Genomic DNA, 17642 nt, shown 5'->3' on the forward strand with positions numbered 1-17642 from the left:
AAGAGGAATGGGCATTATGGAATGAAGCTGAGTGAAAAGTCCTACATTAGGCCAAGGTTTGAACAGGAGGGTGGAGAGTAGTAGAGTTAAAATGAATGAAGACATGGGCATGAACTCCTACAGAACTTATATTTATGTAGCCATACAGTCATTCATTCATTCATTCGTTCATTCACTCAAAAACTGATTTACGAATACAAATAAGAAATAATGTACCATATAAGAAAAATAAAGGTAAAAAACGGTAAATCTGTACCATGCAACTTTGCACTAGATTTCACATGATCTCATACTGGTCAATCCAACTTAAATGTTTATATTCCTGCACTTAGTACACAGCTGAATACACAGTAGGTGTCCAATAAATTCCTATCTTCCCTTCCTTTCTTTTCACTATACTATCCACATACCACACAGCTCATAGGGACTGAAGAACATGAAGAAAAATGCTGCCATGTAAGATAACAGAGGTCAGGAGAGGTCAAAGGAATTTCAAGTCAGTAAGTTAACAAAGTACTTAAGGGACTACTCTGAATTTCCGATTTCATTCCAGATATAGCATTCAATTTTCTATTCTTGTTAAGAAAAATTAAAGAAAACTTAATAGCCATGACTTTACTTGGCATAAGAAAACTTGTATTGTTTGTAATCCAAACAGATGGAATTTAACATTCCAAACAGGTCAAGTCCAGGACTGTCCCTTATAGCTGGGGTTTTTCCACTAGAACTACCACTCTATGCACAGAATGTAACAAAGCTGGATACTCACCATGGGGTAAGACTCCTGACTATGTTCAAGTCTCTTTCAAGCAACATTAGGTCACGACTCTAAAGGAAAATGGGGGTGGGGGAGGTGGGGAGGGTCTTTTTCTAACCCAATATAACTTATTACAAAAGAAAAATCAAGGGTGGTACTTTAAATCCAAAACAAAAGACAGAAAAAAACTTAACTCAGAGCATATTTAACTATAATCACCACTCTGGACCACAACTGACAAAAAGTTACGAAGCCAACAAATTTAAGAAAAAGAAGTTGGTGTCGTGAGTATACAATAACCTATGAAGAGCTGCTGAAATTTTTCCTACAATCACAATCACAAGTTCCATCGTTTGATATAATCATCATCTAACCTGCTCTCATCTGAGAAAAACCTGAAACTAATTATTTAAAAATCTAGGCTTTAACTTTATTTAGAACTGCAACCTGTACTGATCGCCAGAAACAAGACAAGTGGTGAAGAGCAGGGTCTCTGAAGCCTGCTCTTCAAAGCCCCAGCTTTGTGACTTCAGAAAGTTACCTAACCACCATACACTTCAGGTTCCTTATCTGCTCAATGCAAACCCCAAATAATTAAATTCTAGCTTCTACTTTACATGTTGTAAGTCAATTAAAATATCTTTTTAAAGCATCATGCAGAAAATGAACCACAAAGTACATAATCACTTTCCCAATACCAATTTACAAGAAATACAGGGGACAGAAAAACATTAAACTATACCACAAAGGTATAATTAGCAACATCCAGACTGTGGGGAAACTCCATGGCAAGAGTCATGCCTCAGTGTGGGCCAATGAGATGTAACTGGAAAGTCTATGAGCAGCTTCTTGAAAGAGTCCTTAAAAGAGGGAGACTTTCCTACCCGCTGAATGGAATGCAAATGTGACAGCTTAAGCTTAAGCAGCCACGTTGAACCATAAGTGGATGTCAGATGTGAACACAGTGAGACAGCAAGATAGGAGGTGCACGGGTCCTTGAAGGCTTTCAGGCCATAAAGCTACTGCTCTGAACTGCCTGCCTCCAGACTTCTTTTACATGGAAAAAAAATCCCTATCTTATTTAAGTCCTCACTGTTTTTGGAATTTCTCTCATTCAAAGCATAACCTAACCCCAAGTGGTTAACAAGTTAACAATGAACTCCTAAAAAAGCAATTCTCACTGAGGGGTACACTTTGTGAACCTTAACCCTCAATGGCTCCGATTCACTCACTCACCCATTCATTCACTCATTCATTCACTCACTCATTCATTCAAAGGGTCTGATGCGCACTCACACAACTCACCCAACAAAGGATCAGTGAAGTCCAGTGGCACTGACGAACTGCAGGGTGTAGAATGGGACTCAAGCTTGGCCTGCATCCACAGACTAATGGTTTCCTGAAACTCGTAATGTATGCGCTCCATGTTCAAATACTCCATCCACAGGTCCTAAAATGGAACCACAGGACTTTAACTTTCAGAAATGAATCACATATTCACATATAAAACTGTATATTTAACTTTAAAGTGAACCCATAAGTTTCAACATGAGGTGGTCCACTCCAGGCTCTCCAAGCACGAGGATAAATCACATTTAAAATGGGCACTCTAGGGAATTCCCTGGCGGTACAGTGGTTATGACTTGGCACTTGAACTGCCTAGGGCCCGGGTTCAATCCCTGGTCAGGGAACTAAGATCCTGTAAGCCGCGTGGTGCGGCCAAATAAATAAATTTAAAAATAAAATGTCTAAGAACCTTAGGAATCTCAAAACTTTTTGACTGTGTACCATGACTGGAAAAAATTATTGCAACAGCCTCACTAAATGTATATTTATAAATTACATACGTATACTACTGAACTAATATAAGACATAGGTAAAAAAAAAAAAATTTTTAAGAGATAAAAAATAAATATATTGAAAATAATTGGATCTGGATTATATCAAGCCCTAGGTCCCAATACCAACTTACAGGAAATACAGGGGACAGAACAACATATTAAACTACACCACAAAGTTATAACCAGCAAAATCCAAGCTGTGGGGAAGCTCTATGGACAAACTACCCAGTTTCTTCAACAAATAAGTTGCAATTTAAAAAAAAAGATAAGGGGAGGACCTATAGATTTAAACAGATTAATAAGAACTATCAACCAATTACAAAATGCAGACTCTGATTCAAACAAACTGTAAAAGTAAATAGAAACAAAACTTTTATGACATTTGCAAGAGCACTGGAAATTTGAACACTGTCTAGATATTTGATATTAAGAAATTACTGTTAATATATTTCAGATATAAATGCTCTTGGGGTTATGTTATTATTTTTTTTAATAAATTTATTTATTTATTTTTGGCCATGTTGGGTCTTCATTGCTGTGCGCGGGCTTTCTATAGCTGCAGTGAGTGGGGGCTACTCTTCGTTGCGGTGCGTGGGCTTCTCATTGTCGTGGCTTCTCTTGTTGCAGAGCACGGGCTCTAGGTGCTCAGGCTTCAATAGTTGTGGCACGTGGGCTCGGTAGTTGTGGTTTGCGGGCTCTAGAGCTCAGACTCAGTAGTTGTGGCACATGGGCTTAGGTGCTCCGCGGCATGTGGGATTTTCCCCGGCCAGGGCTTGAACCTGTGTCCCTTGCATTGGCAGGCAGATTCTTAACCACTGCGCCACCAGGGAAGCCCTGTTATTTTTTTTAATCTTTGTCTTTTAAAATATGTATCAAATGCCCTCTAGGATTAGCTCCAACATGGTGGTGGGATTGGATTGGCTATAGATGAAACTAGACACATGATACATACAGGCAGAGGGAGAAGGGCATGTCTATTATACTATTCTATTTTTCTGTATGATTGAATTTTTCATTATAAAAGGTAAAATAAATAAGTAAATAGATATGATTGACCAAAAAAAATAGAAACAGAAATTCCAGTATTTTCCTCCCACTCTCCAGTGAGCTGTCTTGCATATTTTGCATATTTGTCTTGCATAAAATATGTCTGGCATATATTTCACTCTGGTGATGACTATATATTAGAATGGTGGACCGTCATTAGTAAAAAAGAAAGTCAACTATCAATGAACACCAAAAACTACAAACAGTAATAGCTGATGAGCAGATAAGGACTGTGGCTTTGTGGACAATGGTTTTCTTTCTTTTTTTTTTTTTCTGATTTGGAGTGTTCTAAAGGATACCTATAAATGTAAAAATGTTTCAGCCTTCTCAATTAGCACACTCCCATGAAGTCCTAAATCGTTATTTCCAAACCAATCATGGCACAAGGCATTCCAGACTCAGAGAAGGAACACCAAAGTCATCCGGATCACAAGCCTGGATCTTGGATGTACCAAACTGTTTGAGCTGCTGTACCAGATGCTCCTACTGTGTATACATATCTCCTTTAATTGAGGTCTGGATGTCACTTTCTCCACCTCTGTGCTAAAGTACTATTGACAGAGGCTAACAATTAGAAAAGAATACTGAGAATTAACAATGGGTAAGCAGAGATGTTTCAGAAACCACTAAAAGACAGAACAACTCTGAACCTGAATTACTGATTCAAAATACTAGCTATAAAATTAAATGGCCAGCAGAAACTAACACAACATTTTAAAACAACTATACTCCAATAAAAAAAAATTTTTTAAAAATCAAATGGCAAGCAAAGACTAAAAAAAAAAAAAAGAAAGCAATTAACCGTATAAATGCTGGGGAACCAAGATAAATATTAAAGAACCAAGAAAGCTATGATTAATTTTTTAAAACACTGACCAAGTACCTACTACATGCAAATTCTCAGATAAGGCTTTGGGTTGTGGAGTATAAAGAAGAGATAGAGTATGGACCTGCACTCAAAAGATTTCAGGACACCATGATTATCTGTGTATTTTTCCTATTTCTCTGGCCCTATATTCTCAGCCTTATTTCTCTGTGCCTTTCAATGTTACTTCTCAGAGTTCCATCTTCAGTCCTCTTCTTAATCCAAATACTCTATTACCATTACACCCACATTTCCCACACTACCCCATTCCTGAACTCTAGACCTGTATATCCCCTCCCCACCAGCTCTTTAATAAGAGCATTCCTTGAAGCCCCTCAGGCACTTCCTCTTCCAGTACTGTAAAGAGCAGCTGCCCAACTACAAATTTGGAAGTCCTTGTACTATCTAATCTGCCCTACAACTGTATCAATCCTAATCTAAAAATCCTATTGATTCTACTAATTCTTCTTCAATATATATATTTTTTATAAGAACAGGCTAATTTTATTTTAATTTTTTTAACATCTTTATTGGAGTATACTTGCTTTACAATGGTGTGTTAGTTTCTGCTCTATAACAAAGTGAAATAGCTATACACATACACACGTTCCCATATCTCTTCCCTCTTGCTTCTCCCTCCATCCCACCCTCCCTATCCCACCCCTCTAGGTGGTCACAAACCACGGAGCTGATCTCCCTGTGCTATGCAGCTGCTTCCCACTAGCTATCTATTTTACTTTTGGTGGTGTATATATGTCCATGCCACTCTCTCACTTTGTCACAGCTTACCCTTCCCCCTCTTCATATCCTCAAGTCCATTCTCTAGTAGGTCTGTGTCTTTATTCCTGTCTTACCCCTAGGTTCTTCATGACCTTTTTTTTTTTTTCTTAGATTCCATATATATGTGTTATCATATGGTATTTGTTTTACTCTTTCTGACTTACTTCACTCTGTATGACAGACTCTAGGTCCATCCACCTCACTACAAATATCTCAATTTCATTTCTTTTTATGGCTGAGTAATATTCCATTGTATATATGTGCCACATCTTCTTTATCCATTCATCTGTCGATGGACACTTAGGTTGCTTCCATGTCCTGGCTATTGTAAATAGAGCTGCAATGAACATTGTGGTACATTACTCCTTTTGAATTATGGTTTTCTCAGGGTATATGCCCAGTAGTGGGACTGCTGGGTCGTATGGTAGTTCTTTTTTTAAGGAACCTCCATACTGTTCTCCATAGTGGCTGTATCAATTTACATTCCTACCAACAGTGCAAGAGGGTTCCCTTTTCTCCACACCCTCTCCAGCATTTACTGTTTGTAGATTTTTCGATGATGGCCATTCTGACTGGTGTGAGATGATATCTCATTGTAGTTTTGATTTGCATTTCCTAATGATTAATGATGTTGAGCATTCTTTCATGTGTTTGTTGGCAATCTGTATATCTTCTTTGGAGAAATGTCTATTTAGGTCTTCTGCCCATTTTTGGATTGGGTTGTTTGTTTTTTTGTTATTGAGCTACATGAGCTGCTTGTAAATCTTGGAGATTAATCCTTTGTCAGTTGCTTCATTTGCAAATATTTTCTCCCATTCTGAGGGTTGCCTTTTGGTCTTGTTTATGGTTTCCTTTGCTGTGCAAAAGCTTTTAAGTTTCATTAGGTCCCATTTGTTTATTTTTGTTTTTATTTCCATTTCTCTAGGAGGGGGGTCAAAAAGGGTCTTGCTGTGATTTATGTCATAGAGTGTTCTGCCTGTGTTTTCCTCTAAGAGTTTGATAGTGTCTGGCCTTACATTTAGGTCCTTAATCCACTTTGAGTTTATTTTTGTGTATGGTGTTAGGGAGTGTTCTAATTTCATACTTTTACATGTACCTGTCCAATTTTCCCAGCACCACTTATTGAAGAGGCTGCCTTTTCTCCACTGTATATTCTTGCCTCCTTTATCAAAGATAAGGTGACCATATGTGCGTGGGTTTATCTCTGGGCTTTCTATCCTGTTCCATTGATCTATACTTCTGTTTTTGTGCCAATACCATACGCAAATCAATCAACGTGATACACCATATTAACAAATTGAAGGAGAAAAACCACATGATCATCTCAGTAGATGCAGAGAAAGCTTTCGACAAAATTCAGCACCCATTTATGATAAAAACCCTGCAGAAAGTAGGCATAGAGGGAACTTTCCTCAACATAATAAAGGCCATATGCCATATATGACAAACTCACAGCCAACATCGTCCTCAATGGTGAAAAACTGAAAGCAAGCATTTCCACTAAGATCAGGAACAAGACAAGGTTGCCCACTCTCACCACTATTATTCAACATAGTTTTGGAAGTTTTAGCCACAGCAATCAGAGAAGAAAAAGAAATAAAAGGAATCCAAATCGGAAAAGAAGAAGTAATGCTGTCACTGTTTGCAGATGACATGATACTCTACATAGAGAACCCTAAAGATGCTACCAGAAAACTATTAGAGCTAATCAATGAATTTAGTAAAGTAGCAGGATACAAAATTAATGCACAGAAATCTCTGGCATTGCTATACACTAATGATGAAAAATCTGAAAGTGAAATCAAGAAAACACTCCCATTTACCACTGCAACAAAAAGAATAAAATATCTAGGACTAAACCTACCTAAGGAGACAAAATACCTGTATGCAGAAAATTATAAGACACTGATGAAAGAAATTAAAGATGATACAAATAGATGGAGAGATATACCATGTTCTTGGATTGAAAGAATCAACATTGTGAAAATGACTCTACTACCCAAAGCAATCTACAGATTCAATGCAATCCCTATCAAACCACCACTGGCATTTTTCACAGAACTAGAACAAAAAATTTCACAATTTGTATGGAAACACAAAAGACCCCGAATAGCCAAAGCAATCTTGAGAACAAAAACGGAGCTGGAGGAATCAGGCACCCTGACCTCAGACTATACTACAAAGCTACAGTAATCAAGACAGTATGGTACTGGCACAAAAACAGAAATACAGATCAATGGAACAGGATAGAAAGTTCAATATATTTTTAATTCATCCATTTATTTAACTACTCCTGCTATTTCAATAGTTCTTCAAACGAAGACTTTGGAAAAAGACGTCCTGCTGGTAACATCCTCTCTGCCACTCCGCATCACCATGTCTTCCTATCAACCTGAGAACTCCCGTTTGTCCTTTAGGGCTCAGTTCAAAGGTCGCACTCCAGCCTCAGTATGAATCAGGTGTCATTTGTGCATGTTTCCACAGCACCCTGTGCATTCCACCCCCACAGTCTTCATCACTGGATGCAATAATTATTTAGTCCCCCACCTGACAGTAAGCACCTTAAAGGCAGAGACTGCATCAAGTTTCTTTTCATCTTTGTTATTAGATGCCTGACACCTTAAAGGCATTCAATAGATACAGAAGGAGGGAAGAAGAAAGAAGAAAAGAGAGGAAGGAAAGACAAAGAACACAGAAGAAAGTGAAAGACACCTACTAGAGATGAAATAGTATATACAGTGTGGAAGCAACTAGGTTTAAAGACCCAAATTGAAGTCTCTCAAGTCTTAGAGGATCCTAAATCCCATCCAACGTTGGGGGTCAATGCCCAGTAGAGTTCAGCCCCTAGAAAAAAGAAACTGGAACAGGAGAGATATGCCTACATACATACACACACACACACACTCACACAAATGATAGCTACAGAAGCTTAACGAAAACTCAGAAGTTTTGGCCTAAGAAAGACCACAGACATCTATGCTTGGGTACCAGGGAGAGAACAAATTAGGATATGTGAAGACTAGAATTGAGTATCTCCAAAAGGGCAACCAAAACTGTGATAGCTACAAGTCATCTCCAAAGGCAAACAAAGGTGAACTCCCTATCTCCATGCTACTAACTTTCTGTACAACATATGAATCTTAACAAGCTTCAAGCCTTCAGGTGAGGCCATAGTGGGGTCAGAGATTCAAAAGGAAACACTCCTACAAAAAAATCACTTATATGTTGACAAAACCACAAAAACAATGACTATACCAGTGACCCGATTTCCGTATCAACAAGTGGTTTTACCATTAGGTTATAAAAGTAACCAATTCAAATTACAGTTAGATATGCTAAGAGAGACATTGCCATGGTTTTACCTGCTGATTCTGCATCACTTTTGCTAGCCTGTGAATATCATAATGCTTTGGCAGAGAAGGGATATACGTATCTCCTTTTTGAAAATTCTCATCTTCTAGCCATAATATATATACATTGAAGAGCCTAAAAGAAAAAAACATAATTACATAAAATACGAAAAGATGTGCAGGCAAATGAAGTTTCTTACACCTCTAGGAGAACTGGCACTAAAAGATAAAAGTTCGGAAGCACATAACACAGAAAATATTTCCAACCACCACACTCCCAAGAAGGGCCAGCAAGGGAGAAAGGTCACAAATCATTTAAGTACGATGCAATAATTGCTAAAACAAAAGGTGTGAAGAAAGGGCTCTGTGAACTCTCTTACTAAAGAGGGTTAAATACAGTACACAGAAAAAAATAACTGGAGAAGGTGACTTTAACACAAACCAAGGATCTGAATTTCAAGCTTTTCTTTCCTGGACAATCAGTCACAGTGAGACTTGGTGCTCGGAAAAGTTTAGATAACATTCAAATAAACACCTTTTCTGTCTTTCAGAGAAAACTTTAAAAGCCATTTTAAACTTATGCATTGGAAGAACCTGCCAGCTTTAGGCTCAATGACAATCCCCTGCCTCAAGGAATCACAAATAGAACCCATAGCATGTATGCACCCTGTTCCCATGAAGAAGGAACAGAAGAAAGCTAAAAACAGGGGAAAAAAAATTCTCTATTTTCCGGTAAAAACGTTTTTAAAAATTTAATGATGCTTCCTTTGTTCTTATTTTGTTTTGTTTTTACAAGGAAGACAGTCCATTTAGCTCAGATCACTGGTATTTTAAGCAGTTGTTTGCAGCAACAGGTACCAGAGTAGTCTACAGCACACAAATTACAAAGTACCAGGTGGGGACCAGGAGGTGTGGCTGGGCTTTACTCAATAAAGTGGAAAAATACCACCTTTACCGTGGCAACAGTCTATGTAGGAAGACACCCTGGGACAGAGCTTTGAGGGTCTTAAACAGGAGGGGCTGGGACGGAGCTCTCTTCCAGCTTGACTCGGTTATATGTCTACTTCACAACATGCCAAAGGAGGGCAAAAGGGAACATCAAAGGCTTTCTTAGCTGATCTAAATGTTCAGAGATAAAGCCTTCCCAATGGTTAAGCCCAGATAAAAATACATTTTCCTTCAAGCAAGAAAGAGACAGGGAGAAATGATTCTGGAGGCTGAGAGAAGCCCTAAGGCTTTGAGGTCAATCAAGCCTGAAGCCTGAGTGCTGGATCGAAACACTGGGTTTCCTCACCAAGACATCTGTATTCACTTTGTATTCAGAGTTCATTATTAAGAGCTGTTTTTATTAAGTCTTTTTTATTTTTATTTTTTGTGGTACGTGTGCCTCTCACTGTTGTGGCCTCTCCCGTTGAGGAGCACAGGCTCCGGACGCACAAGCTCAGCGGCCATGGCTCACGGGCCCAGCCGCTCCGCGGCACGTGGGATCCTCCAGGACCCGGGCACGAACCCGTGTCCCCTGCATCGGCAGGCGGACTCTCAACCACCGCGCCACCAGGGAAGCCCTATTAAGTCTTATTTATAAGACTAATATCTCGTTTACATCAAGCTTACAAATGAAAGGTGAAAGAACAGTGTGAAGGGGACACACACTTACCTCAGAGTTCTTAACATTTTAGGGGATGCAAATATTAAGCCTACTTTTAGAAGCAGTTTTGGAAGATTATGAATCCACCGCACCCCAGGTGGATCCCACAATCCCCTAAAGGGCCTATGAATCTCACTTAAAGAACCTTGCCTGGGTCGTTTATTTCTTTTAGAGAACTATCCTAGCAGGCTTTACTAGTTGTTAACCTGCTTTATCACTTCTTTTGGTTTGTTTCTGTTATTAAATAAAGAAATAGAAGAGGTCACCAGCCCTCGGGTTTAAGAGCTTTCACTCAGACTCCAGGCACTTCACAGAGGTACATCCAAATTGCTGATTCACTCTCGTAAGAAACACAAAAGAGAAACATTACAAGATGCAAACCTATAGTCAAAACCACCTTCCATATTCAATCTAACAGGTTAAGAGAATAACATCTAGCAACTGTAACACAAATCAAAGAGCCGGCACAAGTACCTGTGCTGCAAACAACATAAATGGCTAAATAGCCATGCCTCACCTCACGAGCTCCGTGTGCAGCTCTGGTGAAGTCAGGTAAGCAGGGGTGCCAGCCTGGGTCGCTGGCAGCCCTTCACTGCCCTCTGCTGGAACTCGGAGGGCCTTGCTCGCAGCGTGGTGGAAGTCAGCCACCTCAGTCAGACGCCTCTTCATTTCTTTTAGCAAACTGATATGAGCAGGGCTTTGAAAAAACCTTCTTCCAATACAACCATCTACGGGTAGCCTTAAAAAATGCAAGCACAGATCACAACAGGATCAACACAAGATGCTCTTTCTATGTGACACAAAATTACAGTCTGTTAAGTCAGTTTATTAAATTAATACATACTATCTCTACCTCAATGGTTATAATGAGGCTCCAACAAGATGGCACATATAAAAGCAGTTTTTAAAAGAACGAAATGCTATGCAAATTCAAGACACTGTCACCACTTAGAGGTACAGAAGAGATTAAAGATAGTCCCTTTTCTTAAAGAACTTGCAATCTGGTAGAAAACAGAAGTGATGAAGAATCAACATCCGTATGTTTCAAAGGGGTGAGTTAAGGGAGTGCAGGTGAACTAGAAACAGAGCTGGAGCCAGACAGCGATGGTCAGTGACAGTGAGCAGCCACGGCCGGCCAGAGTCCCTTCACATCCAGTGGAAACGCTGGCCTCCCCCCAGGCACTGCCTGGCCTTTGTCCACAGCTGCACTACCCATCACCAGTCCCCTCGAACAAGCTCCACCATGGCCACACAAGCAGCCTCAGTTTGGGACAGTCTCTCCCTTTGCAGCTCCAGAAGCTCTCTGCTTAACCTTGCAGGGTCCCAGGGTGTTGTCTCCACCAAACTGGGTATGGGGGGTGGTAAAGAGAGAGCGGTCTAGTCTGATAGACGTGAAACAGGAAAGGAGGGAGGCTCCTAGCCAGAGAATGACTCTAACTCCCAGGCCACAGTGTGAGAACACAGAGCTGCAGAGCAATGCAAAGGTGGGAACTGATTCACAGAAACTTACTACTACTCTGGGTACCATACCCATATCGCGGTCCTGGGCGGTGAAGATACAGGAGGAAGAACTTCTGCCAAATGAGTGGCAGAAGAGGATGGTCAGAAGGCGTGACGAGAGCCTGGTGGGCCCAACGATAAATGAGCAGCCTCTGGAGGGACGGGACGATGGGGAGTTTCAGCTGAGCCTGGGCTTTCTACAAAAGAGGCGGGCTTTGAGCAACCATGTAATGACCACAATTGCAAACAGTCACTTCCTAAGTGATTCAAATGAAATGCTGAACATGGTGTTTTCGATTCAATAAGAAAAAAGAAAAGTCATATAAACCTTACTTCTCCGACCCGCTAGCTAACATTTTAACCTTAGTAGCAAGACATGTAGGGCAGCCTTTTTTCAAGAATTTCACAGACCCCAGAATTGGACTGGGTCTTAAGCATCACCTAGTCTAATCTCATTTCCATGCCTTTCCATTCCTTTGCATGTAAAACACTATAGGGCAAGAATAATATAAAAGCCAAAGTAAATTTTATCAACCTCTTGAAAATAGAGATTTTTCTTTTTTGGCCACACTGCATGACAGGTGGGATCTCAGTTCCCCGACCAGGGGTCGGACCTGCGCCTCCTGCATTGGAAGTGCAGAATCTTAACCACTGAACCACCAGGGAAGTCCTGAAAATTTAGATTTTAAATGGGCGTTCAAGAATGATAAATCCCTTGACAGGCTCTGAAATCCAAAAGCAAAGTCTATACTATAGGACCTGAAAATAGAAGGTCTTTAATTCTAAAGCCTCATTCCAGTCTTTCTCACACTTTAGTTAGCCTAAGGATCAGCTAGGGAGTTTTTCAAAATAAATTACTGGTCCCACTCCAGACTCAGAATCCCAGAGGCCGGGGTCCAGGAATCCGATTTTTAACAAGCTCTCTAGGGGATTCTGATGCTTTAAAACAAAGGCAATCCCCTTTACACATACAATGAACACAGCCTCAAATTATTAGGTTGTGACTCTCAATGTTAAAAGAACCTTGGAAAGGAGGTATACACTTCAACTACACCATGTTGAGCATTAGTTTGGTTACTGTGCTTTCCAAACATTCGTAACAAAAGAAAACACAGAAGTCCAAAAGCTACAGGTGAACCCATCAGCATCAAAGTGTGAACCACCTTCTACCACTCAAATGCAGAACTGCTATTTGCACCTTCAGAGCTTGGTCAGGGGTAAATGCAGAGTTTATAACCAATTCCCCTTCAACAACTCTTCGGAGCTGCGAGTCTTCTTCAAAGATGGATTCCATGTTCAGGACTGTCCATGCAAACCAGACCTACAATAACACCAGGTAAAGAGGGGAATGAGCTACTAACTCAGACAGACAAAATACATCCTCACATTCCACAAATAAACATTACAGTTCCTAAAATTAACACATAGTTTTTATACCTATTTCTACTCTTATCACAGACATAAATTTACATGAAATAGGCCATTGAAAACTGTTAAATTACTTCAGAAAGGCTACTTTAGTAAAAGAAGATGTTTGTTTGCTCAACTTTAGTGCCAGGTTCTGTATCACGAGGGACAGGAAAGAGGGCCGGATGTGAGCTCTGCCCTTAAGAAGTTTTGCATTCACCAGAGGAGACAAGACTAATATAAGTAACCATAATGTAAAGTGAGAAGTGTGAGTACTGATCAGGGATTGAGTGCTATGGGAAACCAGAGGAGGTAGGGTGGGATCAGAGAAGGTAATATACCAGAGAAGACTCTAGGCAGAGACTGGAGGGGAAGGCATGCCTGGGAAGAGAATCAGCTAGGCAAAAGATGGAAACTCCAGAGATGTATGCAGATAACAGCATGGAGTGTGTTTCAGCTGGATCACAAGAGGTATGAGGAAGAGCAGGAGGTAAGCATGTGATACAAAGTTGAAGGATGTTACTACTAATTTAAGTGATAAAACAGAGACATAATGGGACACACAAAGTCTTGAGAGATGGTGATAATGATGAAAATAATGCTGTGAATTAATGATAATGATGATAACTGTAACAGCCAACACCTAGTAAACACTATTCTAAGTGCTTTACATGTAGGTGCAATCATTATTCCCATTTGACTGTTGAGGACAAAGAGGTTAGCCAGCTGCCCAAGGCACAGTGCTAGCAAATGGCAGAACCAAGGCTGAACCCCGGGTGGTCCGGCTCCAGTGTCCACTCTTACTTAAACGCTCTGCCCTGCAGCTGGGCAGGCTCTGCAGTCAGGCAGCTGGAGTCTTATCATGAGCTGTCTGACCCTGAGCCAGCCACTTGGCTCCATAAAACCTCAGTTAACACCCCTGTGAGACAGGAATAGCAACAGCACCACCTCAGCAGAGGGCTACTGTGAGGATTAAATGAAAAAGTATTCTTATGCATAGTAAGTGTTAACAGACGTTAGTTATTTTAGACTATTAGTAACGTAGGTAAGGATGATAACAATATTAAAGTTCAAAAAGATAACAGGGCTTCCCTGGTGGCGCAGTAGTTGGGAGTCCACCTGCCGATGCAGGGGACACGGGTTCGTGGCCCGGTCCGGGAAGATCCCACATGCCGCGGAGCGGCTGGGCCCGTGAGCCATGGCCGCTGAGCCTGCGCATCCGGGAGGGGCCACGACAGTGAGAGGCCCACGTACCGCAAAAAAAAAAAAAAAAAAAAAAAAAAAAAAGGATAACAAATGGTCCACAGTGGGTTTCCTACCTGAGTGGGTGTGGCCAAGCCCTCCACAAAGGAAGGAGTGATGTTGCCTGCCACGATCCAGCTCACCAAAGAAGAGAGCAGACTCCGGTCACAGTGGTAGCCCAAAGCATTCTACACCAGGGGAGCATGTGGAGCAGAGAGTGGAGGCTTTAAAAAACACAATCGATGAGCTTTTCAAGAATATCAGCAATTACCTTACTACGATGGAGGATTCTGGTAAGACACAGATTTCAATCATTAGTCCACCAGCAGTTACAGTCCCAGGCTGCGCATTATAGCCAAATGTAATGAGCAGCGCTCCTCCTGGGATGTCCTTCCTTTGGCTTTATGAGGATCTGCACTTAGCAGACTACGGTTACTGGATAAGACACTGTTAAGGCAGAGCTTTAAAAAGGCAGTGGCCACAGAGCAGTACTGAGAAGGGTGCATGTCGGGGAACCTCCTTAGAAGACTACTATCTAGCTGATGACTGAAAGATAAATTCTCTAACAGGTTTACCTTATGTTGCTGGTAGAGCAATTTCTGCACACAGTCTTCCTGCATCAGCTGAAAAGCTGTTTTACACAAATGGTCCATGAGGAAGAGGATGGGTTGTTCTCGGTACCAAAGATGTTGGCTTATAAGAGCCTGAACCCAGAACTCCAATACGGCAACCGGGCCCACTTCATTGAGCTGAGTGCTTACAGAGATGTGGGCCTGCGGAGAAAGGGCTCAGGTGACGTGAAAGGTAATAACCAGCCTCCCATTTTTAAAACACTAATAAAATAATACCTACCTCCACTACAAAACCCAGATCTGTTGACCTTCTTGGTCAAAAGCACTGTGCCGAGTGCTTTGAAATGACCAACACATAGACATGTTAGCACAGGGGTGTCTGATTGGGAAGGCGGGCAAGGGTGTACAGACAAGGGGCTGACAGGGTCCTGACCTGGATCATGCTGTTGAGAAGCTTCACGTTGTCTCCATGGCTGGCTCCTGTCAGGTGCTGTGCCACCTTGTGGGTGACCTGTTGCGTGACACCCTGAGGGACACCGATGTCCAAGTGTAGGAAGAGGAGGAGGTGTGACAGAAACCTGCCGAGCACACAGGACAACGCACTTTACCTTCCAATCGGAAGTCAACAGAATTTCCAGTGGCTAATTACTTATGAGAAACAAAAAATACTGACGTGTCCCATTTTTAAACCAAAGCTCTGTTTAGGGATTCTGATAAATCTTCAGGAATTTCAGAAGAATAAAGTTTTCCAGTTTGACGTGGGTTAAATCTACCCATGTAGTGAACAGACCTAAGACACATAAACCCATGCAAGTTAAAGAGCATTAGAGGGAAAACACCCAAAGCGCTGCTCTATCCCCTCCCAACCCCCACTAACGAGAGTAGAGATATCTATAGAATCACTCTGCAATCTTTCATGGGGTGTCAACTCCACACAAAGTGGCATATGGAACACTGCGGGGGGGGGCGGGCACGGATACCACCACATTTAAGTCACGGACGTGCCCTCGGTTCCCTTCCTCTCTCAGGGCCTTTGCCTCTGCTGGGTTTTCTGCCTGAAACACTTCCCCACATCTAACCTGGCAAACTCCTACTCATCCTTCCCATCGCATCTGCAATGTCCCTTCCTCAGAGACTTCCTGACCCCTCCCCGCCACCTAAAATACGTCTAACCCATTTACCTCCCTCATAGCACCATTGTTTTCCTTCGTGGCACTTAAAATTGGTAACTGCAGCCTGAGGACGTGACCCCTTCCTATGTGTCTGAGGGCAATGCCCAACACTCCTGGGTCCCCATCGTACAGACGGTGGCAGCACAGAGGTTACTGCTGAGTGAGGGTGCTTCCCATTTCACAGGAGGTACAACACAGGCCAAACTCCACTGCAGTAGAAAAGGAAAGCTATGACAGGAGAGGCGCAATTAAGCCCTGTAAGAGTTCAGAGAACAGAGCTAGCGCAGGCATTAGGGTGCAAAGGGAGAGATACAGAGGAGGAAATATCTGAAATGGAGCCTAGAAAGATTTACCTTTACTCAAAATTTAACAACTCCGGGGCGGGTGGGAGGGGTGGGAACAGCCCATTCAATCTAATTTTAAAATCTCTCAAAATTGCAAAAATCTAAAGACAATTTATTAAAATTGTTCCAGGCAGGCATCAAATTGCCTGTGTATCACTTAAGCCTTACACTCAGCTTGTATGAGAAATGGCATTATCTCATCGTACAAATAAAGAAACAGAGGCTCTGAAAAGTGAAGGAACTCAACTGTGTTCACACTAGGAGAGCGATGGAGTGAGGACACAACTCAAGCCTGAAAGCCATGCGCCAACCAGAACACAAGTGGTCCCAGACTCGCTCAGGGCCTAGAGTGCTAATTTTTCCAAAAAAGGTCCCTAGGCCCTAACCCATTCCTACTGAAGCAGACTCTCCAGGGGAGGAGCTGGGAACCCATATACTTAATAAGCTCCCTCCCGTGAGGGGAGGAGCTTCTCATCCCCAGGCAAGTCTGCGACACACTGTTCGAAATGACACACAATGGGAAAACTGTAGTGTCCCCCTCATGCCTTTGGATGTACTACCTGTCCCCTGCCATACAGGCCTCCTCCACATCAGGCCTCACCTCCCCCTTCCTCGCTCTTCAAAAGGCTCCAGCCAGATGACCTCCTCCCAGCTCCCTGGACAGGTATTTTTCTTCCCACCTCTGTGCCTTCACTCAGCTCCTCCCCAGCCTGGTCCTCTCCAGACCCTCCTCTCACCCCCTACGGATACTGAAAAAGCCCTGTCTTGCCATGTCCTCTCCACTGACCCAACACCTACCTGCACTCTGAAGCTCAATTAGAAACGCACCTCTTGGGACTTCGCTGGTGGTGCAGTGGCTAAGAATCCATCTGCCAATGCAGGGGACACGGGTTCAAGCCCTGGGCCGGGAAGATCCCACATGCCGTGGAGCAATTAAGCCCGTGCGCCACAACTGAACTGAAGCCCACAAGCCACAACCACTGAAGCCCACATGCCTAGAGCCCGTGCTCCGCAACAAGAGAAGCCACCACAATGAGAAGTCCGCACACTGCAACAAAGAGTTGCCCCCGCTCGCCACTACTAAAGAAAGCCCACGCGCAGCAACAAAGACCCAACA

General features: G+C 42.1%; 1 protein-coding gene across 8 annotated transcripts in view; it reads right to left on the minus strand.

Moving 5' to 3' along the window:
* The window catches only part of EPG5 (ectopic P-granules 5 autophagy tethering factor), a 126390-nt gene that overhangs the window by 54929 nt on the left and 53819 nt on the right, over positions 1-17642 (minus strand). For 7 of the 8 annotated variants that reach the window (XM_022561821.2, XM_089895110.1, XM_089895107.1 and 4 more), the window contains 8 exons: positions 15443-15587; positions 15013-15210; positions 14515-14625; positions 12987-13109; positions 11819-11985; positions 10806-11027; positions 8653-8776; positions 2063-2207 (listed from right to left, as the gene is read on the minus strand). In XM_022561821.2, the coding sequence (XP_022417529.1) occupies positions 2063-2207; positions 8653-8776; positions 10806-11027; positions 11819-11985; positions 12987-13109; positions 14515-14625; positions 15013-15210; positions 15443-15587 (1235 nt within the window). The remainder of the gene's footprint in view (positions 1-2062; positions 2208-8652; positions 8777-10805; positions 11028-11818; positions 11986-12986; positions 13110-14514; positions 14626-15012; positions 15211-15442; positions 15588-17642) is intronic. The other variant, XM_089895109.1, reaches the window with a different exon arrangement.

The sequence above is a fragment of the Delphinapterus leucas genome, chromosome 14 (assembly GCF_059928025.1).
Source record: "Delphinapterus leucas isolate spDelLeu-1000000601 "Yukka" chromosome 14, BTC_Dleu_Yukka2, whole genome shotgun sequence".
In the NCBI taxonomy this organism is placed as follows: domain Eukaryota; kingdom Metazoa; phylum Chordata; class Mammalia; order Artiodactyla; family Monodontidae; genus Delphinapterus; species Delphinapterus leucas.